Source organism: Mirounga angustirostris, unplaced genomic scaffold (assembly GCF_029215605.1).
Source record: "Mirounga angustirostris isolate CCGP_5_RB_7025 unplaced genomic scaffold, mMirAng1.0.hap1 SCAF_4, whole genome shotgun sequence".
Taxonomy (NCBI): domain Eukaryota; kingdom Metazoa; phylum Chordata; class Mammalia; order Carnivora; family Phocidae; genus Mirounga; species Mirounga angustirostris.
In genome coordinates, this window is record NW_026991712.1 from 81,833,014 (window position 1) to 81,858,531 (window position 25,518).

The 25,518-nt window shown below is 36.3% G+C and overlaps 1 protein-coding gene across 3 annotated transcripts in view; it reads right to left on the reverse strand.

Annotated features, from left to right (window-relative positions):
- Positions 1 to 7,376: 7,376 nt before the first annotated feature.
- The window catches only part of UBE2V2 (ubiquitin conjugating enzyme E2 V2), a 39,360-nt gene continuing 21,218 nt past the window's right edge, over positions 7,377 to 25,518 (reverse strand). For 2 of the 3 annotated variants that reach the window (XM_045896577.3, XM_064588356.1), the window contains 3 exons: positions 20,072 to 20,220; positions 14,997 to 15,122; positions 7,377 to 8,267 (listed from right to left, as the gene is read on the reverse strand). In XM_045896577.3, the coding sequence (XP_045752533.1) occupies positions 8,121 to 8,267; positions 14,997 to 15,122; positions 20,072 to 20,220 (422 nt within the window). In that variant the 3' untranslated portion in view covers positions 7,377 to 8,120. The remainder of the gene's footprint in view (positions 8,268 to 14,996; positions 15,123 to 20,071; positions 20,221 to 25,518) is intronic. The other variant, XM_064588355.1, reaches the window with a different exon arrangement.

A 25,518-nucleotide genomic window follows, 5' to 3' on the forward strand; every position in this document is an offset into this window, starting at 1 on the left:
CAGGAATTACATTATATACAACTCCAGGAAGGCAAGGATGAGCAAGAAGAAAGCCCTTTTTTTTTTTTTTAAAGATTTTATTTATTTATTTGACAGAGAGAGACACAGTGAGAGAGGGAACCCAAGCAGGGGGAGTGGGAGAGGCAGAAGCAGGCTTCCCGCCGAGCAGGGAGCCCGATGCAGGGCTCAATCCCAGGACCCCAGGATCATGACCTGAGCCGAAGGCAGATGCTTAACGACTGAGCCACCCAGGCACCCTACTCTTGAGATTTCCTTGGAGGCACCACATATTGACATTTACTACAAGTAGACTTTTTTTGCAGGGGGAAGGGGGCTCTAAAACTCAGATGACTTCAATATGATTACATTCAAGAGTGAAGATGATTGGGACGCCTGGATGGTTTAGTCGGTTAAGCGTCTTCCTTTGGCTCAGGTCATAATCCCGGGGTCCTGGGACTGAGTCCCGCATTGTGCTCCTTGTCCAGAGAGGAGCCTGCCGCTCCCCCTGCTTGTGCTCTCTCTCGTCTCTGACAAATATATAAATAAAATCTTAAAAAAAACAAACAAACAACTACAGCTCTCTTCTCTTTAAAAAAAAAAGGGGGGGGGGAGATGATTACTGGAGGATGTAAATTTGAAATGTAATCTTTTCCTTTAATCATGTTTCTTAGCACATTCACTTTATGTGGGCTGCATATACGAAATTTTCTACTGGAATGTAGCTGAAATAGTGGGGCCTTCAGCCCAAGTTACGCAAGCTCTCTTTTGCACTACAAGTAAGTTACTTCTTTCCAATGGAATTCATTGTAAAAACTGCTGATACCAAAACAACCGTGCCCATCCAGATGTGGATCCACCAGGCCCACCACACCCAGGAGCAGGACAGGGGGAAGGGATCCTCTGGCCAATGTCAGGGGTGCCAGTCATGCCAGAACTAACATCCAGAAGCCCATCTGTTTACCTTCAACCATGACCAGAAATTAAATTCATCCAGAATGCACAAGTAGCTAAATAAAGCCTACATAACCTCATATAATTTTTGAAAAATCAGCCCACGCTTTCCACAGTAGACACTTAATGCAAATGCGTATTTTAACATAACTTAAGATTTAATGCTTAGATTATTATTTTTAAATGCTACCACTTATTGATCACTGTATCAGACTGTAAATAAAACTTTCAGGGGCGCCTGGGTGGCTCAGTCGTTAAGCGTCTGCCTTTGGCTCAGGTCATGATCCCAGGGTCCTGGGATCGAGCCCCGCATCGGGCTCCCTGCTCAGTGGGAAGCCTGCTTCTCCCTCTCCCACTCCCCCTGCTTATGTTCCCTCTCTCGCTGTCTCTGTCAAATAAATAAATAAAATCTTTAAAAAAAAAAAAAAAAAAAAAAAAAAAAAACTTTCATATTATTTCATGAAACCACAACTCTGGGTAAACATGGACTTTAAGAAGAAAGTGAAGATTACAGAAGCTAACTGGCCTAAAGTCATAAGGCACATGGCAAAACAGTATTCACCCCAGGATTTGCACTAACTTCCTCTCTACTGCTCTTCTTCATTTACCAATTGTTACTATCCTGTTCACCTTAGAATCCTGTTCACCTTAGAACCTTATTGCTAATGGGCACTTAGGCTCTATCAGTAAAGAGTACCTCTCCTCCTGCCAACATCATTCACTCAATAACCAAGAGTTGACCATAATTTATATTTATGTATAAACTCCATATTATCATCTATATTCATGTACTAATAAGTGGCATTTCATAAGGACTTAACACAGGGAGTTCTTGAAAACAAGTATCCCAATGTGTTTCGTAAACAGAACTCAATAAAGTTTTCATGACATAAAAAGTTACCTCATATCTGGTAGTCATGATTCCAACAACTTTTAATCCAAATAAATAATTCTAACATTTCTTTGTAGCCAAATACATTTGCTTTCAAAAGGTGATATTTTTAAAAATCTTATTTCAAATAAGAAAACATCCAATTTTTTAGTTTCAAAAAATATACTTTGGAGGTATGTTATTTAAAATTCAAATAATACAATTATTAAAATACATTTATAAATAACTTACAACTTTACTGTGATGATCATGACCACCATAGTTGGCTGCTTGGACATCAACTCTCAAAAGTTAAAAGCCAAAAACATCAACACAAAGCCAAGGAGGACAACAGAGATAGGTTGAGAAAAAGATCTACAATCAGAGTGGTAAAGAAGTTAGGAAGGACACAGGATTACAAACATTAACAGAGGTGGTGAACAAAGGGCACATGATAGGAAGGAGTCAGAGCATATCAACTGATTCAAGCTGGTGAAACAATCTCCCAAGAGTATTGTTCAAATTCATGGTTAATGTTGATGCCAAAGGAAGAGGATGGAGATCACATCCAGGATGATGTGGAGAAGAAAACTGAAAGTGCCTGAAGGAACTGCAAGGAAAAATCCACTCAACAGGACAGAAGAGAACTGGTCACAAGAAGAACAGAGGTGACCATGAGCTGATGGAAACGGATATTCACCAGAGCATGGTGACACAGTACTCAAAACAGAGAGGGAGGGGTCTCTTTTAACTGCAGTTTATATTCTAAAACAATACATGTGTTTAGCACTCCTTACCACTGAGCTTGGGGATCATACCATTTAGCTTGAAGACATCATTGATTAAAATGTGTTACCCTAGAAACTAGTAATACACTATATGTTAACTAACTTGAATTTAAAATTTTAAAAAAGGAAAAATTGTTACCATAAATTAAATTAAAATGTTATCAGTATATCAAGTTACCTATCATCACCAATTATAATTGTTATTCCTATACAGGACCACAGTGACAGTAAAGTGAGTATCACTGTAATCCTTCATAATCAAGGGTTTAAGACAATTGTGGTCTCAAAGTAGAATCAAAGACTCAGGAATTTTAGTTCTTTGCAAGAACTGTCTGGCTAACAGAAAAGAACAGTAGTGGACTTAATAAAGAATTGTATTTACACCAAACGAAGGTCAGATAACATAGCAAAGATGCTTCTGTAGCAGTCTGGCAAGGGAAAAAAGGTAAGAAAATTTGAAATATGGTAGCATATGGCAGCACATCATAGTATGGACATGGCAAAAAAAAGGCGGGGCGGGGGGGCAGCCAAAAAGAAACACCACCAATATTTACATTTCAAGCAGATTAAATAAAACATCCTCAATTCTAAATTATTTTACATTTTAATTACTCTGCAGTTGAATGTAATTTACTTTATAATTTTATAAAGCCCAAGAGCGTAAGTTTATACATTTGCATTAGTACAGTTTTATGCATTAAACAATGTTTTAACAATAATTCAAAACAATACTGAGTCCACAAGTACTATTTTTCTCCTTAAAGAAGTCCATACATTACTCAAGATTAAGAAATCTAGGCATTTAGATATTTTACTTTTCTTGTGTACTCAATTATTTTCATTTGAGTATTGCAATTACTGAATAAAAACCTATCACCCACTTTGAATTTGTCACCCACTAAAATTGTCTGGAGTTTTTAAAATTATAGCAAAAGAATGATAATTTATGATAATAAGCTGGACATCTGACAATCGTTACTTGGCCAATGTGGCTTGAAAAGGAGCAAAACAGTAATACATTACTTTGTCAGTTATCAACTGTGAAGAAAATCTACTATTTTTTCTCTATTAAAGACTGCTAAACTACAATTCATCCCACCCTTGTATAATAAAGCATTTACATTTACCTTGCTTGTTGACTGTAAAAGGAGTCGTCTTTGGACCCCCCAAAAATGACATTATCAAAACAAATTTTACTACATTTTAATAGGAGGATATCCTGTTAAAATCTCACATTATACTGTAAATTTTCCAGGTTACTTTTTTATCTATTGTTTTTAAAAAAGCAATTATACTACATGAAGAATATACACTCAATTGTTAACAGTGTCTTTATAATCTTTGAAAAAATATTTTAATTTTTTTTTAAGTTTTTTTTTTTTTTTTTTTTTTTTTTTGACAGAGACAGAGAGCACAAGTAGGCAAAGCGGCAGGCAGAGGGAAAGGGAGAAGCAGGCTCTCTGCTGAGCAGGGAGCCAGATGTGGGGCTCGATCCCAGGACCCTGGGATCATGACCTGAGCCGAAGGCAGACGCTTAACCAACTGAGCCACCCAGGCACCCCGAACAAAATATTTTTAAAAATGATCCAACTACTGCACTGAACAAACTAAAGTTTTTACTCTCAACTCAGTAATTTGCTTCTTTGCTGGCCACAGGTTTCTCATTACTACTGGATTCTTAGTGCCAACTATTAGTCTTCCTTTGGGGTAAAATATTAACTTCACTTTTGTATAATTTCTTGGCTGCAAAAACTTCCAGATAAACAGCTGTGCATTTCTGAACAAGGACAAGATAAAAGAATTCACACAAGCCTACATTTGGCAGCCAACGGATCACTGCACGAACCTTACGTGGTATTTGGTCAGTTACTCATTTTAGAAAGAATGATTCCTGGAACCTTTCTAAGTTAAGAAAGTGAGATCTATCTGGCTTTGATCATTGATTTCCTAATGAACTTGCCAAAAAACTCGTGGCTTGGTCTTACACACTACATGGGAAATGAGATGAAGCCTACCCTCAGGAACTTTTTTTGGTGAGAATATCCAACTAAGGATGTAAACACCATGGCAACCTCTTCATATCCACTGTACTCACTCCATGAGTTCCCCAAACTCCCTTATTCCACAAATTGATGGTTTTGACATCATTTTCTGTATCACCAAATACCTTCAAATTTTTCTCTTCAGAAAATGCATATGGTGTATCTTTTATTTTCAATGTTCCACTATACTTTTAAAATAACATTTTCAGTGTGAACTATGGTAAGATTTCCATCCACTCAACATAACTTCTATAAGGCATATTAACTTTAGCATAAAAGGTATTTTATTTCCATACATTTCCTGCTTTTTAGTAAACACAGTTCTGGGTGGGAATTAACTGCCAATGCTCATATAAATTCTGTAATACACTGTATCCATTCCATTCCTTTTTATAATGTTTCTATTTTACATACAAAATACATATGCTTCCCAAAATTGTGAGAATTGGAATCTTTTTGTGAAAATAACCAAAAATCAATCAAGATGATACTGGAAAATTACATTGATACTTATCAGAAAAGTAAAATCAGTGCCTTTTAGATCCTTCCCAGCAATAAACAATACTATGATTCTACACATAGGTCTAAAAAATATACTTCTAAAATGAAATCAGGGGGAAAAAATTCCTTAAATACCTACCAAATCCCACTATTCATTATACTAGACTTTATCATTAGTACTTACATTCTTTAAACTGTACATAAGAACACAATCATGTGCTCATTAAAAGGGTTAACATAGTTTTGACCAAAGTCTGTTAATTCCATGATGCACCTACCTGAACTGCCCAAAGCCATACACACCAAATCTATTAAGGATAATGTACTAATATTTTCCAGCTGTGTCCTCTAAATTTTTAAAACAATATTAATTTCACATGTATTTATCAGTAAAAATATATACAGTGGGAAATATTTAAATCAATGAATTGGCATTAAGTAATCCAGACTAATAAATCATATGTGAGTAAAACTAATGTACTCTCCAAGCACTTACTCAAACTGAAGTGTGATAAATTATTTTAAAAGGATAATTTGAAATTATAAATTTCCTCTGTATTACACCCAGAAGACTCAAATGCCACTATCCTTACAAATGTTTATGTTCCAAAATTCTGAAAAGTTACACTTAACCCATAACAAATGCCATCACTTTAAAAATATAAGAAAAAATATGTTAAAACCAGCAATTCTGAAAACTAGTAACTAAAACCATTAAAACATAACACTGACCTAATAGGACAAGAATTTCATTTTTGTAATCTTTATTAAATGTGTTGATCATCCCCTAGGATTGCAACTGGTAGCCTTTTAAACAAATTTTGAAGGCAATTTTACAGTTCATTTAATACCATACACTCCTATAACCTTAGCCACTTTAGAAGACAAAGGAAAAATTGCTTCAAAAATGCATTCTTAGAAATGTTACTATAATTAAGAGCGGTTCTATATTAGCTCCTTCTATAATCAACCAGTGTGTTTCAGATTGCCATGTATATCTTGATTGTGACATGCAAATGGATTCTGCTTTGGAAACGGTCTAATTGGCATGCAAAATTCTGCAGAGATCCACAGTCCCAAAAACAAAACAGGGGAAATAAATATCCTCAGGCCAACTCAGACAACATATACTTGGGGAAAGAAACCCTTCACAACAGTGGATTTGGAAAAGGAAGAGGACAAGAGATCAAGGTACCCAGATTTTCAGCGCACCAATATAATTTAACATTCAAATGGTTATTAGCTACACTGTATGACAAGACACGCTTCCAAAGTGGAAAAGTAGTTGCTAGACTGATTTAGACCAGTAATGGTCTTAAAATGAAGTCACTGTAATTCAAGTTAATCTTCAACCATTTAAAAATTTTAAGAATGTATTCCAATATAATTCATTTCAAACCTACTTTAATAAATTACACATGCACTAATTTATGGGTATATAATTTCTATGTATCATCTGAAAGCATTTTAAACATCTTTGATAATTAAAAATAGCCATGTAGAAATTAGTAAATTTAGACAAACTGTCACTAACTTTCATGTATTATTAACCAAAAAAAAGTAGCTCAGAGCTTTAACTGTGAATGACTTGATAATAACATGTCAGGCATCTTTGAGAAATTTGTCCTTGTTACCTAACTGCCTTTCTATTTTCTTCATGGAATTCATAAGAAAAGAACATTTTCAACAAAGTAGTATACCCAGTGCTTTGAAATGAAAAACAGTGACTTAAAGCCTTGAGTCATTTTGGTAAAGGTAGACCATAAATGAGCTTTCAATTAAGAATTACTATTCGCCAAAGTGGAGGTTAAGTGAAACTGGATAAAATTAATTGCGATTAGTAAGTATTAGAAGCATTGGGGGAAGAAATGTCACAGAAAACTAAAGAAAAAAGAGGTTCCAAAGAAAAAATGGAATGTGTATTCAGATAATTTGCAATTTATAATTCCGTAAGAACTGCTAGAATTCAAACATTTTTAAATAATAGTCTGGTAAACTAAAATTCAAAATATAATACCTGGGATTCCTTTCTCCAAGGAAGAAATTAAACTAATTAGGTAATTTGTTCTCTGAAATACTCTGCAAATTCCAATTCAGAAGAAGTATATAAAATAGGATAATAATAAAAGGTGTTTATAGATGAATAGCTACAATAATTCCAATTTTTGCTACCTCAGCAAGGTACTGTATATATACCACATCAATATAATAGAAATGGCACAGTTTCTGAGGACACGTTCCACATTTTATTTACATTTTAAGACTAACTTTAATCTCAAAATCACATATCCATACACCTATTTCCTTTTTGTTGATTTCACTTAAATGCATGGTTTGTCAAACAAAGACTGTAAACAAATATTTACCATGTCTGTTACATGTAACACACAGGAACGGCTTTTAACAGAAATTCATCGACCTCCCCCACAACATTTTTTTATTATAAATACAGGTATCAAAACAATCCTGAACATATTTTTGATACTACTAGTAGTCAGCACCCACACCGCTTCAAAAATTAACACAATTTGTGACAATATTCATTGTACCTGCTACTTTAGACAATTTCAACTGAAGCTCAAGCAAGATGGATAAAGCATGCCATTTCTGTTTTTCCTTCTTGAGATTTTTTTTTACTTTTCAGAAACACATATGCTTCCACAGCATCTGACTCTTCTCTCCATGCTTTCATCTTGTAAACCTGAATTCTATTTTGAGTACTCCAGGTTTATGCTTAAATGACAGTGCCTTAACAAGAGAAAAAAAATTGTGCTGCATTTTTCCTCCTGTAACCTGAAAACATAATGGTGTACATATATTAAATATATTCTTACAAATGTCCAGGTCATGTTTACCAGCTGGAATTCTTGTACTTAATGTGTGGGTATTCTGCATTGTGATATTTAATCAAGACATTAACATGAGTAGAAGGTTGTTGATTTAAGACAAGTTTGAGAGCCACTAAAATTAATTGTTGTATGTTTGTCCTTCTGGTGGCTGTGGAAGCTTCATATTTTCTTTGGACATCATTAGACGTCTTAGCTCTTGAAGTACAACTTTAATGCTATATGAATTTTGCCATTTTGCTAACACTGGTATGCTCCGTGCATCCACCTGAAATGGGGGGAAAAGAGCAAAATTAACTACAAAGTTTAAAGTACTATGGCACCAATTTATTAAACATACTTTAATGAGAAGAAGTGCTTTTAAAATTCATAGCCTGGCTCTATTTTCACAAAAGAGAACATTATGAAACTACAGGTTCATATCATACTTAGGAAAAATAGTTACTTCTGTAACAGGTATTTCCTAAAAATGTATCTTTTGTGTGTATGTGCTTTTCTATATCTTACAATAAACATGTAGTGAACTTTGGACATCAGAAATAAACAAATGTTAAATAACTACACTGTAAACATATTTAACAATTGCTTCTTGATGAGATAAGGTCTGAAGGTTCCTCTCCATTTCCAATGCCACTACCCAGAATCTGGGCAATTATCTTCACTGGGATTTAGGAAAAAGCTGTGAACCTGATCTCTGCTTTTGGATTTTTCTTTCCAGTGCCTTCTCTGCACTATACTAAAATAACCTTCCACTGAAGAAGATGGATAGAATGGGACTGCAGCTCCTTCAAAGCCTTATTCCCAGATAACAGACATCACTTGACCTGTCTGGCAGTTCCCTGGAAAACCCCACTCACAGGGTTTTTCTTCATCTGACCTCAAAATTCACCCATTGAGTACTGCCTACTACTCCTCCCAACCACATCCACACCTACCCCAGGAATTTGTCAAAAATAATCAGCGTCAATTGCTTTAATATCTCTGCTGCCTGGGGAGACAATACAAACAGGAAGGTGATCAAAATATTTCAGAGGAAAAACTGGGAAATAAGATGCCCATAGGGGCTTTGAAAAATTCCAACATATCCCTGGGAATCTAGAAGACTACACATGTACAGGGCTGTGCACAGGCTCACAAAGCTGTGGCTTTGTGACTCCCACCTGTGGCTGACCTTGAATAACACATAAAAAAGATTATAACCAAGCGGGATTTATCCCAGAAATGCAAGTTTGGCTCAGGATTTTAAAAATTAGTCAATTAATAAACCATATTAATAGAGAACAAAAACCATAATTATTTCAACAAACACAAAAAGACATTTGATAAAAATCCAACAACTTTTCATGATAAAAAACACTTAACAAACCAGGAATAGAAGGGTACTTCCTCAGCCTGAAAAAGGGTATCTATAAAAACCTACAGCTAACATCATACTTAATATCACTGCTACTCAACATGGTACTGGAGGTTCCAGCCAGGCAATCAAGCAAGAAAATGAAGTAAGAGGCAATCAGACTAAAAAGAATGAATAGATCAATCTCCATTTGCAGAGGACATGATCTAGTATATAGAAAATCCTAAGATATCCATTAAACAAACTAGCAGAGCTAATAAATAAATAAAGCTGCAGGATACAGAATCAATTTATAAAAACCATGTCTATATACTTGCAATAAACAATCTGAAAATAAAATTAAGAAAACAATGCCATTTACAACTGGATAAGAATAAAATGCATAGGTATAAGTGTAGGACTGATATAAGGAAAACTATAAAATACTGTTCAAAACTTAGACCTAAATAAATGAAAAGACATCCCCTATACATGGATCAGAAGACCTAACATTGCTAGGATGACAATACTCCCTTAATGGGCAAGGGGTTTCCTCTGAGAAGTTCTAAAATTAGATTGTGGTAATGGGTCCACTACCCTGTGAATACTAAAAAAATACTGAATTATATGCACTTTGAATGAATTCTATGGTATGCAAATTATATCACAATAAACTGCTTAAAATAGAAGAGAAAGATAATTTTTAAATAATTCTCTTACAAGTAAATGAAACAGTAAGAAGAGTATTATAATGTTAAGATATATGAGTGCTTACTCTAATGCTTTAACTTATGGAGTAGCAAGCCCCTTAGCCTATTTTAAGTATACTCCATTAGTGAACAACAGTTTACAAGTGGAGAAAATACCAAGTTCTTTCCAAAGCAGAAACAAACACTTCCAGCTGTAAAGTTACATGATAGTTAAATAAACATAAGTGATTGCAAATCCTGTGAAATACCAACAGAGTACACAAAAAAATTGGGGGAAAAAAAGATGGAGAGAGGAGAGAAAAAAAGAGCATGGGAAAATAAATATCATGTCAGAACAACTCTGCATCTTATCATTCTATAATATACAATAAACTCCAAAACTTGAGACCTCACAGCAAAAATAACTATGATTTACGTTTTACAGTGCTAACCATCCACAAGGAATAAATCTGCCTTGCTGCATTAAATAAATATAAACCAAAATTACTAAAGCAACACCCATAATTCATCAGGTACTTAAATAACCTCAAAATATATAAAATTATCCTGGCATATCACCAATGGTCAATGTGAGATTATGGCTATTTATTTACTAGTTACGAAAGTAATACTTTAAATTCTTAAATATCAATCAAAAGAAAAACTGATGTCCAGTGTATTCACCCTACCTCTAACCCTCTACACACTCATCTACACTCTAATAATTAAAATCAGTATTTCCTTTTCCTGTTTTCAAATCCCCATTCCAGATTGACAATATGAAGTGTTGGTGAGAATGTACGATCACAGGGTACTGTTATACACAGCTAGCAGGACAGACGTGGATAAAGCCCTGTAGAGAGTAAGCTGGCAATATTCAATCAAGTCGAAGGCAAGCCCCACACCTCAGCAGACATTCCACTTCTAGGTGTATGCCCTGGAGCAGTGCTACTCAAAGTATGTTCCATGGAATGATGCCAGGCCTTGAACTAATTTTTTGCTGGTGCACCACAAGATAAGCACAGAAATTGAGAGTATGTCAAGAGTTCTATGATAATTTGACATAGAAATTTTTATTTAAAAAATCTGAACTTGTATTTTATCTTTATTTCATTTTCTTGGTAATTTTTATTTTATTTTACAAAAGTATTGATCTGTAACATACTGGAACCAACAAACCAACCAACCAATACCCAAGTCTTAGAAGCACTGCCCTAGAATAAAAGAATACATATATAAGAATGTCCACAGTAGCAATCTTTTCAGTGAAAATTGAAAACAGGGGTGCCTGGGTAGCTCAGTCATTAAGCGTCTGCCTTTAGCTCAGGTCATGATCCCAGGGTCCTGGGATCGAGCCCCACATCGAGCTCCCTGCTGGGCGGGAAGACTGCTTCTCCCTCTCCCATTCCCCCTGCTTGCGTTCCCTCTCTCGCTGTGTCTCTGTCAAATAAATAAATAAAATCTTTAAAAAAAAAAAAAAGTTGAAAACAGCCTAAATGCCCAGAAAGTGAAAAACAGATTAAGCAATAAAAAGGAACAATCTAATTTAAATGACTCAACATGGATTAAGCTCAAAAATCACTGACAAAGGCAATACAATACACAAGTACACACACACATGCATAGTAAAAGCACAACAATCATGCTCAGAAATGATAAGCACCAAATTCAAGATGAGACTACATCTCTGAGGAAAGTGGAAGGGGAAACTGGGGAAAGGTACACAGAGCTAACAACTATTGAAAATACAGTCTTTAAAAAAAAAAATACTAATAAGGGCTATTACAAACAAGACCAACATTCTAAAATTTGACAAGGGAAATGGAAGATGTTGGTTATATCATCTTCTAAAACTTGTCTACATGTTAAAAATATTTCTTTTAAAAACACCAAAAATGAGGGCGCCTGGATGGCTCAGTCAGTTAAATGTCTGCCTTCAGCTCAGGTCATGATCCTGGGTTCCTGGGATCAAGCCCCGAATCTGGCTCCCTGCTCAGCAAGGAGTCTGCTTCTCCCTCCTGCTTGTGTGCTCATTCTCTCTCTTCTCTCTCAAATGAATAATCTTTTAAAAAAAAAAAAGACACCAAAAATGAAAAAAAAGAGAAAAGTGGTAATGAACTTATAGTAATTGCTACAAAGAAAAAGATTATCAGAGTAAAAAAAGAAACAGAATTCAGACTGGAGAATCAGGAAGGACTCCTCTGAGAAAGTGATGTTTACAATAAGAAATGAAGCATCTGTAAGGATTAGCCAGAGTGGAACAGATGTCCAGACTGAAGAACAGACAGTGCAACAGTCCTAAGGCAAAATGAAAGGTGTGTGGGGCAATGTGTACCCTGTGAGTCCCAATGAGCCACAGCAAAAAGCATGCACAATGAGGCTGAAGTCGTTAAAGGATATTAAAGCACAGAAGTGACATGTCACAATTTGTATTTTAGAAAGATCCTCTGGCTCCTTGCTCTGCAAAGATTGGAGGAGGTAAAAAAGCAAATTCAGAGATAGTGTTGCAAGACAAGAGATGATGGTCAACATTCATTCAGTGGCAATGTAAACAGAAAAGTAAGACCTGACTCAAGTTACATTTTCAACAAAGACTGACAGGACTGATGGTAGATGGGTAAGGGAAGAAAAGCAGAGAGAGAGACAAAATTTCAAAAAGTAGATTAAGACACCCATGAGATCAGATAAACTTGTTAGAGGTGTGCCTGAAATTTAATCCTGAATTTCCTAGTTCCCACAACAATGCAGAACCCACCATTAATTAATTTAGAGAGTCTATAATATGAAAACAAACCAGCAGTTGAGAAGAACAGCTCCTCCTGGTAGAGAAATTTAACAAAAATATCTTCCTCATAAAGGCAATGCTGTATGTCACAAAAGAAATTCCCTAAACAATATTCTTTCTGTAAATTCAAAATGTTTTATAATACTGCTTCTATAACATCTCTTAATATTACCTGACATAGAAATAATTATTTCTAGAATAACCACTGAAAGAACAGAAACAGAATTCAAAAAGTTGAGAACAACCATTTCAAAAGTACACAAGAAACAGAAACACATGGAAAAACAGAAACCACAAAATAAGGTAATTTATTAAACCTAAATGTATTAATATATTGTATATTAAATGGACTAAATATTCCCAGTAAATTACAAAGATTGACAGACTGACAAGAAGGACTCTCAGAACCCAGCTTTTAGTTGGCGTGCACCAGGTAGAGAGGTTTGGAAGTGACCCAGCAGGTCCGGAGCTGAGATTTCCAATGACCTGTTCACCTTCTTCCTGTTAGGGTCATGCTTTCATCCAGTGCACCCAGCAGCGAGGCACCAGCCATTCTGGGGCCTAGCTGTGTGCTTGCATATTTGACTGAGGTTGGGGGCTAGAGGGATAACTCTATGTCCAAGGCTCGACTTGTAGCCAGAGGGAATTACAAATGTGGAATAGATGAAATATGGAATATGCTCTATCGTGTTGGAATAGAACTGAAGGTACTAGCATAAACTCATGTGTTTTTTTGTTTTTGTTTTTCATTTATTTGTCAGAGAGAACGAGTGAGCAAGAACGAGCAGGGGGTAGGAGGCAGAGGGAGAGGGAGAAGCAGGCTCCCCGCTGAGCAAGGAGCCCAATGTGAAACTCAATCCCAGAACCCTGAGATCATGCCCTGAGCCGAAGGCAGATGCTTAACTGACTGAGCCACCCAGGTGCCCCATAAACTCATGGTTTTTAATAGATATATTAAGGTAGGTAAATAGGTAGATAAACAGGAAGAAAAGGAGGAGGAAGGATAGGTAGACACATGTGATACACTGGGTAAAATTTAAAAAAAAGTAAGAGCATAAAAGAAAATCTTTAAGATGTTAATTACCATTGGTGAGGAAAAGGAACACAGGGATGGGATGAGGAGGAACACACAGGAAGTTAAGGATATTGATAACACTCTATTTTCTAAGATGGATGACGTTCATTTTATTATTATGTTGTTGTAACACCTCCTAACATGTATTTTGCATGTCAGTGTGCCCTCAACATGGCATCTTAAGAGTCTGGATTTAAAAGTCTTAACATAGGGGACACCTGGGTGGCTCAGTCGGTTAAGCGTCTGCCTTCGGCTCAGGTCATGATGGAGTTGTGCATCGGGCTCCCTGCTCAGCCTGGAGTCTGCTTCTCCCTCTCCCTTGCCCTTCCCTCTGCTTATGCTCACTTGCTCTCTCTCTCTAATAAATACAATCTTAAAAAAAAAAAAAGTCTTAACATGAACCTTAACAAACTACTCATACTGAAATTCAGCCTTTCCACTAACTTCCCTATGTGAATCTGGTAGAACATGTCATTTTGGTTTATTTGCTTTCAACAGACAAGTGCTTAACCTGTTTGTTCTAATACAGACATACTTGTTCCTCAAAGAAAAGCCTCCTCTTTAAGAATATTCATCCTCTTAATTTCACCAAATGTACCTTAACCTAAAGAAAAATAACATTCAGGGCGCCTGGGTGGCTCAGTTGGTTAAGCAACTGCCTTCAGCTCAGGTCATGATCCTGGAGTCCCGGGATCGAGTCCCGCATCAGGCTCCCTGCTCGGCAGGGAGTCTGCTTCTCCCTCTGACCCTCCTCCCTCTCATGCTCTCTGTCTCTCATTCTCTCTCTCTCAAATAAATAAATAAAATCTTAAAAAAAAAAAAAAAAAAGAAAAAGAACATTCAAAAGGAAATAATGGTCACCTTTTCACCAAAAAGGATTCAACTAAAATAGGAATACTGAAGCAATTAATAAAACCCTAAGAAAATTGCTGTCTTCACATCTATCTAGGCTGGTACATAAAGGTTTTTTAAGGATAGGTTGATTTATAAGAGAAAAACAACATTAAGACTAACTTCTTTTATACTTCCAGCTCAACAAAGGTCCTTTTTAAATTCTGTTTCTCCTGACTACATATTATTCATTATATAAGAATAAAATGACTATTTTAACTTACCATTCCACTGGAATTATTAATTCCATTCATATTAATTTTGGTTACAAATCTAACTGATGGAGGAGCTTCTGGGTATTTAGGTCCACATTCTACTTTCAGGCTATATATTCTGTTTTCATAATTTGTCTGAAAGGCAAAAAATAATAATAGTAATAATAATAATAATAATTACATTCAAGTGCTAATAAAGAGCAAAAGTACAATATGAACATATTTGATATTACTTTATGATCAAGAATTTGCTTTTCTACATTCCAATTTATTTGACTTATATGGTCAGAAAAAAATGGAGCAAGCATACTTAAAAGTCAAGATTTTATAATATTAAAATAATTCTACAAAGTAATATCGAGACAATCAGAACTTGCTTTTTGTGGTACAAACAATACCTATAACAAAATTAAAAGTAAAAAACAAACAAAACAAATTCAGATTTTATTAAAAAGTTTATATTGTGGGGGAGGGACTACTTGACTTGTATCAAACATATGTAAAGGTTCCCATTTGTCCAGAACAATTCTATCTATTCCTACTGTCCCAGTATTAATTATTAACAACACTTCTTCACTCTCAAAAGGGTCTGGCTGGACAATGAATTACACGGTTATACAGCAATCAAAAACTTCTAGCTAAAGGGAAACCAGCATATTATACCACCTTACGGCAATAAAACAATTATTTCATGCCTATTATATTTATATTACTTCATTAACCTTGTGATTCATTAAATTCCATTTTCAGAGCTACAACAGCAAGCTTTATGTCTCCATATCATTTTAAAATAGTTTCTTAATTAAGAAGTTGAACATCACCACATTATAAAACAACTATTTTAAAGCTCCCAAACTAAAATACTTCCAAATTATTTAGGCTTATTTTCATGCTATAATTAACTCTTTACCCTATGGCTCTTGCTCACTTGGCTAACTTATTAATGTAGAATTAATAATAGCAAAGAAAAAATAAATGAAAGTGACAAATTTAATACCTGTTGGTTACTGCATAAACCTGGAAAAACAAATTAGCTAACCATCTACAGATTTCACTTACCCAAACTGATCCACAGCTTCCTTTCCCTTAAGAGCTATTCCCAAGTGGAGGTCAGATCTGGGATATTAAACTACTGTAATTTAAAGTGTATGCAACAATCTTGTACATATGATTATTAAATATTTTGACACTTTAAAAAGAAACACCTGCATAAAAGTCATCCCAGTTTAACGGCATAAATCAATTAAACAACACGCCCAGCACTTTGGATATGTATAGACAGGACTAAAATCAGGGAGATCTCAAGGAAATAATCCAGTCTGTGGTTCTCCAATCTGGATACACATTAGCCTCTCTATAAAACTTGCATTAAAAAAAATAATAGCCCCCAAGAAATTCTACAATGCTGGAAATACTCACTGTATGTAGAAACAACCAGAACTCTCACACTTTGCCGGGAATAGAGAATGGTATAACCATTTTGGAAACAATTTGGCATTTTCTTATAGAGAGAAATAAGTGTCCACCTACCCTATGATGTAGCAATTCCAATCCTAGGCATTTTATCCCCCCAAAAATGGAAACAAACATGTTCACAAAAGACTTTTTAAAGAATGCTCAGAGCAGCTTTATTTCTAATAACCACAAAGTAGATAAAATCCAAATACCATGAACACATTGTGGTATATATCCATACAGTAAAATACTACAGAGTAATAAAAAGAAAGACACTCCTACCATATGGAACACAGCTGAATCTGTAAGATACTGTGCGGAGTCAAAAGCAGCAGACCAGTAAATACAAACACTGCATGATTCCACTTATACCAAGTTCTACAACCTGCAAAACTGCTCCAAGGTGCAGGAAGTAGTGCCTGGGGTGGAGGTGGGAAGAGGCACAGGTGACTGAAATGTTCTGTATCTAGAGTATAGGCAACAAGGTATATTTGTGGAAACTCATGGTAAGATTTGTACATTTCATTATACATAAGTTAAAAAACTCTAAGCTAGCCTTTTGATCTAATTCAATGCTTAGAGTAAACATCATCTAAACTTTGGACACCTTGGACTAATTTTATAACCTCTAAATTTTATTTATTTATTTTTTAATTTATTTTACTTATTTGACAGAGAGAGAGACAGCGAGAGAGGGAACACAAGCGGGGGGAGTGGGAGAGGGAGAAGCAGGCTTCCCGCCAAGTAGGGAGCCCATGCGGGGCTCGATTCCAGGATTCCGGGATCATGACCTGAGCCGAAGGCAGACGCTTAACCGACTGAGCCACCCAGGTGTCCCTATAACCTCTAAATTTTAAAAAACAGCCACATCTTTCTGTTATCTAATAAAATAGTAAAATAAAGTAAAAAAAGGCACTAATATTTACTAAATATATACTAGTCAGGCACCTTCCTATTGTCTAATTAAGTCATTTAATTCTCCATATTTCTTTAAGATTTTATTTAAGAGAGAAAGAGAGCACTTGTACATGCGTGAGCAAGGGGATAGGTAAAAGGAGAGAGAATCTCAAGAAATCTTCGTGCTGAGCCCGACACAGGGCTCAATCCCACGACCCTGAGCTGAAATCAGGAGTCAGACGCTTAACCGACTAAGCCACCCAGGCGCCCCTCCATATATATATATATATATAAAGATGGATAGAGTATCTTCATTTACACATAAGGAAACTTGGAAAAGTTACTAAACCTCTAATGCTAAAAAGTATTGCTTCAGAAAATTTAAAACACAAACATATATGAAAAACAAAATTGCTAATCATATAAATCCAACAAATACTGGAGTAACATAAAGAAACAGGGATCTTAATAATGCATAAAACAATTTAAAAACCATTAACCAAGTAACAGTATGGTAAGGTAAAAATTTTCCCATTATCCGGGTTAGATGTAGATACCTAAAGCTGAGGACAAACTGCTTTAAACATGGTACCTTCTAAAGAGAAAACAACTAAGGTGAGACAGCAACCCCTGCAGGTTTTATTAAAAGGCAACTGAGGGCGCCTGGGTGGCTCAGGTCATGATCCCAGGGTCCTGGGATCGAGCCCCGCATCGGGCTCCCTGCTCAGCGGGAAGCCTGCTTCTCCCTCTCCCACTCCCCCTGCTTGTGTTCCCTCTCTCGCTGTGTCTCTCTCTGTCAAATAAATAAATAAAATCTTAAAAAAAAAAAAAATTCAAAAGGCAACTGAATGAGTGCACAAGGCATTCACCCCACTGGGTCCCACATGCCTCAGTGAGGAAAGCTAAGTGGAGAGAAAGCGGGTGATGCAAGGGAGAAATCACTGGCTGGCTGGAAAGATGCTGTGCCTTTTTAAGGTGCTCCCCTCTTGCCTCTTCCTGGCACCCAAAGGAAGTGAGAAGAAGCTCCAAGACCCCCACCCCCAGAAAGGGGGAAGGCCCAATGAACAGAAGCCCAGCATGGCCACTGGCGGCACTGTGTCTACATGCCCTTTTCAAGCAAGCCAGATCCACTCGTCCCCAAGCTAGAGCAGCCTTCACTATGCACTGGGCATAGCCTGGACACAGAAGCTTCCTGCAGTTCAGTGACACCAGGAAAGGCAGCTAATCTGGGGAGCCCTGCTGGTGACCCCAACGGTGAGATCAGTGGGAGCTGCTCTTCCATATTTGGGAACTATGCTATGGGACAGCCCACAGAACCACTAAGGAACTCATACACAAGCTTCAAAACATTCCTAACATTTGAAGTCCATTGGAGGTAGTGCCTGGAGAAAAACGAAATCTAAATAATTTCAAATTTATATTCTACCAAGTTCAGACTGTCAAATCTTCAAACTATTCATTAAGAGTGTTCATAAATCACTTTTTTTAACCAAACATGGTAATAACGTTCATAGGCAGTGAAAATCAAGATTTTCATTACAAATACCAAGTTATAAAATACATCAATATTACATATCCTTCCTCAACTATCTTATAGAAAAATCAAAGCAGTGGAAGAAGTGGGAGTTTGTTAGGTTAGTAGTGTGCTCAAATCTTGCAAAGGAATACCAGAAAATATAAAACATACATTAATTCACTCTCTAAAGTTAACATTGCTGATTACTTGGATCCATTTTTCTTTTGTGATAATCAAGAGGAAATCTAAACTATATCCAAGAGCAAAACAGTTGAAATGCTCTCATCATAAGGCAGCCAATAGTATACAAAACTGAAGACTAAAAAAAAAAAAAACCTTCGAATTCGTGTTCTTTCCATTAAGTCAAAAACATTACGCAATATATATTTCAAAGACTCACTGCCAAGAGTGCAGTAAATGGGACCTTTGAGTAAGGAATGCAATGTAGAAAAATACTTCCCAGTCTGGAAAAGATTCTGAGTACAAATAAAACTTCATAAACTTGAGAAAGACCTAAGAATAAAACACAACTGGATCTGTTGCCAACAATGCTAGAAAATATGCAAAAATCACAGACTTTTCTATATACTTTATTAATGAAGAAATTGAGGCCTATAGCATTTACAAGGCAAGTCAAATGTCAAAAGGGCAAATAGCAGTGTGCACTCAAAACCAATTTAGAAACCCTTGGTTACACACATAGCAGATTAGTAACATGTTATGTCAAAATATACTGTTTGCTCTTCCCAAATACCCCTCCATTTCCTCACCTTTTCTCCTCTCTATCTGGAATGTTCTCCATCCCCATCACCACCTTCTGAAATCCTACCAGTCAGTCCTTTAAGGCTCATTCCAAAGGCAACTTCCTCCACTGTTCAGCCTTCCTCAATTATTCCAGCTAGAAGAAACATATTCTAAAGTCCCGTAGTGAACTTTCTCTGCCATATTTAAAGTCTGTCATTTGTACTTATTTTTTCCTCTACTAAACTGCTAACACCTTGACAGCAATGACCATATCGATCTTTTCCCCCCAGTCCTCCATAAAATCAAGCATTATACCTTACACACAGGAAGCATCAATAAAAGTATACAAAATGAATTAAAAGGGAGGAATTGTTTCAGTTAGAAGTGATAATTATTTTAATATCAATACTATAAAAATGCTTATTCTAAAATGACAATAAATAATAAAAAATATGTAATTTATAGCACTGACCCTTGGTGGCCCAATAATCATGCCTGTCCACCTTGTAAGTGTCATATCTTCATCATCTTCAAGGCCCCAGCTAACCGTACCATCGCCTACTCCTTTTTGTCCTTCTTCAAGTTCTTCCAACAAGCGAAAATTACGAGGAACTTTAACTCCTATACAAAAGAATGTCATGTAAATGTAAAAAGCCCGTAATTACAAGAGCTGCATATATTCAAATTCAGCTTTTTCCAAATTAACTTCTATAAATTATTTCCCCAAAAAGGCAAAATTCCCTTTAAGCATTCTGCTCAGAAAATGCTCAATCTAAAAACTGCTCAAAATGCAAACACTAAACACTGTACCAAATATTTACTGCAATATAGAACATGTATATAAATTCCTAATTAATCAGTGTTATCCTGACATAAATCAATCATAAAGAAATCATTATAAAATGAGTATTTTCCATAATTGAGATTTCTGTTCCAAGCCTAGAACAATGCATCAAATAAATGGGCAAAGACCAGAAAGTTCATAAAAGCTCAAATTTATTAACAAACACTCTCTAATGCTTTTTAAAGAATAGAATTATGTTCCATCTTTAAAAAAAAGCCCTAGAGGGTATTATTTTTTTCTAGAATGCTGAAGCAGCCCCATCCAGTCCCCAGTCAGTCTCCTTTCCTTTTCTCCCCCCAAACCAGTAGGGTCTTACCTCTTCCATGTCAGAACAGCACTTAATCATCACTTGGAGAGTTCCTCCATTTAAGAACAACTCTCCTCATGGATGTAACAGTTTCCTAAGACCCGCCCTTCAACTCTGGGCCCAACCTAGCACAACTGTTGATCCATTAGCCCTTCTCATACCTGTCCTTCTTTAGACCTCATTACCCCTACTTTATATCTAAAATCTTTTCTTTTTTTTTAAGATTTTATTTATTTATTTGAGAGAGAGAGAGACACAGCGAGCGAGGGAACACAAGCAGGAGGAGTGGGGGAGGGAGAAGCAGTCTTCCCGCAGAGCAGGGAGCTGGATGCAGGACTCGATCCCAGAACTCTGGGATCATGACCTGAGCCGAAGGCAGACACTTAATGACTGAGCCACCCAGGCGCCCCTATATCTAAAAGCTTAACACAGACATCTTCCCCTCTGCCTAGAATCTCCTAGCATTTCACAGTTTTCACTCTTTCATTCTCAATAAACCTGGTCTTTGCCACCATTGTGACCTCCAACCCCTAGAATCCAACCATGATTCTTCTAATTGACCACAACCTTTCCCAAAATTATTGGCCTAGCCTTTCCAAAGGATGGACCCTGTGGTCTCCCATGTTCTCAGCAGCACCTAGTTTCAAACATCCCCCAGTTTGACCACGTAAGTCTTAAAAAAAATTATGTAAATGACCCTAGAAGCCTCTCTCTCTGGCTCTGGAGCTTGCACACATATGCTTGTGCACTCTCTCTCTCTCATGCATGCACACACACAATCATGAAACAGAAAGAACTGACATCTCTTGCATTTTTTTTTTTTAGAGACATCTCTTCTAAAACTCATTTTGTGTAACTTCTCTCTTGGTACTAATTCATAGTAATCCTTCTGGACATACAATAAAAACGCAATAAATATTGTAACTTATAAAGAACACTAGCCATTTTATGTACTGTGCTTTATTAAAAAAAATGCTTGAAAATTTTGGGCCACAGAAATATGGAGCGGTCATAAATTACAAGAAACAAGAGTAGTCATTTATTACAACTACTATGATTACTAATAACCACTTGCTCAGCATACATTATGTGCTACTTTAAGCAAATTATTCCATTTAATCCTAAAAGCACCCATTTTACAGTTAAAGGAACTAGGATATGAAAAAGTTAGGTGACCTACCCAAAGTCACACAGCTGTAAGAGGCAAATTCTCAGTTTCTAGACCAAAGCCACTTTTAACCATCAAGTTGCACAGCAGTACAAACTACACAGGCAGTATGTGAGGGCGATGTGGCTGCGACATCTGTCACCCCACTGATCGCCAGGGTTGATTCAGCTGATCTGACTGGCTAGGCTGGTGTCCCCTTCCTCCCTCACCGCTCCATGTGCGTCCCTCCTGAAGCTGCGCGCTCAGTCGAAGACGACGACCTTCCTCGATAAAGGAGGACCATTCTTCGGTCAAGGGTATACGAGTAGCCGTGCTCCCCTGCTAGAAACTCCAAACAAGCTCTCTAGATCCATTTGTAGGAGAACGTAGGGTAGTCAAGTTTCCAAGACTCCAGACACATCCAAATGAGGTGCTGCATGTAGCAGTCTGCCTTTCTTAGGGGAGGAAAAAAAAAAACAAACCACACACGCAGCATATTCTGGCATAGATCTAAGAATCAGACTGCCCAAGTTCAGTTCTGCGAACCACTGATATGTGACCCCCCAGCCCTGTTTTCTCACCTGTAAAAGTGAGGTAACAGTAGTTCCTACCTCACGGAATCACTGTGAAATTAGACAAGGTAATCCATCTTAAACTCAATAAATGTTGACTATGATGGTAATTTTAGTTATTTGTTTTTAGACAGAATTACATAAAAGTTCTATTAACCTCCATCTAAGCTATGTGAGAAGAAAAGCTCTTTGTACAACCCTGAAGGGAGGACCCCAGAAATTGTATCCTAAGCTCTAAGTTTCTATTCACCTAATATTGCTATTTTCCTATAACTGTAGAGTCATGCATGACTTCTACAATATATTACTACTGAATTGTTTTTTAAAGTAATCGTAAATGAGCTTGATTACCCTTATCCTTATGAAGTCATTCCCCAAGAATTATTCTAAATTTGCATTGAATTTTGCTGCCTCCTATTTATAAACAATTCAATCAAGTGACCTTTATGGCCACCAAAACTACAAAGTGAACAATGTAAAATTAATGTTTTTTTTTTTTTTACATAAGTGCCATAAAAGTGATAAACCTAGTTACTGCTAAACTTTTTCACCCTTTCTTTATATAGCTTTTTGGGGAAATAGTTCTAAGATTGATAGATCAATTACTGACAATACTAACATTCAAAAAGTTATAGCAGCTAAGACTACTCTGCTTTTAAAGTATAAGACAAACAATAACCAAAACACACTGTGCTGTAAATCAGGACTAGAGCACTCTGGCTTTATTTCATCCAACCACTAATATCTGTGAAGAAAAAAAAAAGCCACAAGATGGGGATGTTGTTCCATGAAAACTGAAGTATTACATAAACTGCCTTCTGGATCTCTGCCATCTACGAGCCCTTTTCTATAGTTCTACTTGTCTTTTTCCTGTATGTCTCTGTGTGTTGTTTTTTAATAGTTTTAAATATTTTACTCCCTTAATCTGGGATCTTTGCTAAAAGAAAAAAATAGTAACCCACAAATCTACCCCTTTCTAGCTGTAACTTTTAAAATGCTGTCAATTTTTGGTCCAGAAGAACACCAGAGATCATCGAGTCCAAAACTTAACACTTTAGAGGAAAGAAAATTATCACAAAAAGTCACTTAACTATTTGTTAGTTGACAAACCAATTCAAAAACCCATCTCCAGGCTTCTCCACTAATCTAGTTTTCTCTTGAGTACATTACAATGTAACCTGCACTTCTGAGAGATAACAGCAAAAATATTACCATCCTTTAACACAAACAACCTATAAAACATGCTTCCAGCTTTTTAAATCTGAAGGATATCAAATTCCAAATCACCTGCCTTTAACTCCCATAATACTAAAAATAAAGGCATAAAGACTACCAAATAAATAGAATAAATCTTGCCATGCCATATTTATTAGGAAAAAAGATATCCCAACTTTAATTTACAAATTTTTACCTTTTTCAAGTTACAGCAAAAAAAGTATATATCCCTGAATGTAATAAATCTGTCAATCTATCCATACAAACATGAGAAACAATAACAAAGCAAATCAGTTTGCAATTAATCATCTAAATTAAAATAGTTCTAAAGTAACACTAAAAAAAAGATAAGAGGTAGTGCAGTTTTAGAGAGGGCAGTGTGGATTCCAGTTCCAGCTGATGGTAAACAGTCTAAGATGTACAAAAGTTCCCAAAATTCAGGAATAATTATTGTTACCATTTAGTGTACTTCTCTTCAGATTACTACTTCCCATACACAATATGTGATTTCCATATTTTATCAAAATGAGATCATGAATCATAGTTTTGTAACTTCCTTTTTCCCCTACTTATGAACATATTTCTATGGCAGACATTATCAAGTGCTATTTTAAAATGCCCCAATGAATAATATTGGTCTTGCTTGAGGGGCAGGAGTAGGGAGACCGGACCAGAGGAATCATTGCCTACTCAAAAATTAAAGGAAAACACCTGTAGGGATGGAATAAACCTTTTCTGTGTTATGTGCTTTAGCTGGTCCTCAAGAACACCCAAGTTGGCTATGGGTCCCTTCCCCTTGTCCCACTACCCAGAATACCTATGAGGTTAAGGAAGAGAGTATCTGGGGCATGTGTGCTGTGGGATGCAGCCAGGCCGTTTACCTGGCCCCTGCAGGGTTCTTAGGTGTGGGTTGCAACAAACCTGAGCAGACACACTGTTAAGATGGAACTCGTGAAAAGTCCCACCTGTGATTTTAGTTCTCTGGTTCTGCCCCATTTTGGGAGTTCTCAGTTCTCCTCAAACCCCCAACAAGCTGACTTGATTAAAGATAATATATTTATTGAGCTCCTCCTATGAGACAAACATTTGCTAAAAGCTTTACAGACAGAAAGTACTTCATTAAATCTCATCTTGTAAATTGATATAATATCACCATTTCACTACGTAAGAAAATTAAAGCTTAAATTATTAGGTTGAACCTTATAAAATGAAACTGCTACTATTCAGGCATCTTTTTAACCAACAAAAAAAGTAATCTCATAAAATTCAATCTAATTATATGGAGAGTGAGTGACTCAGGGTTGAAGCTCTTAGCCATTATTCTCCAATGCCCCCTTTGGAACCCACTAGCCCCGGATGGAACTCATTTCCCTAGCTACTGCTAACTTGTCCTCAGTCCCTGCAAACCTGATGGGGATGAGAGACACATCTTGGCCAACTGTGGAAGCAACTCTGACAAAATACATACTGTTCTGAACTTCTTAAAAAGAACCTTTCCATATGTCACAGACTGGGTGTACTCAAAGCAAAATATTCCTATCCAGGGAAATAACATAGCATTTTATATTTTTCAAATTACTTTCTCATACAGCCATCTATCTGTATATAAAAGAAATTTTTTGAGCTATGATGGACAGCTATATCCACATTTACAAAGACCCAAAGACATGAAGTAACTTATTCAAGCCCATGGTAAGCTAGCAGCTGGGTCAAAACTAATACTCAAATTTCCCAACACAGCTACAACACTCTATCACTGTATACTGCATCTCAAACTCCAGAAAATTTTACTCATTTTTATTTTTTTTTAAGTAAGCTCTAAGCCCAATGTGGG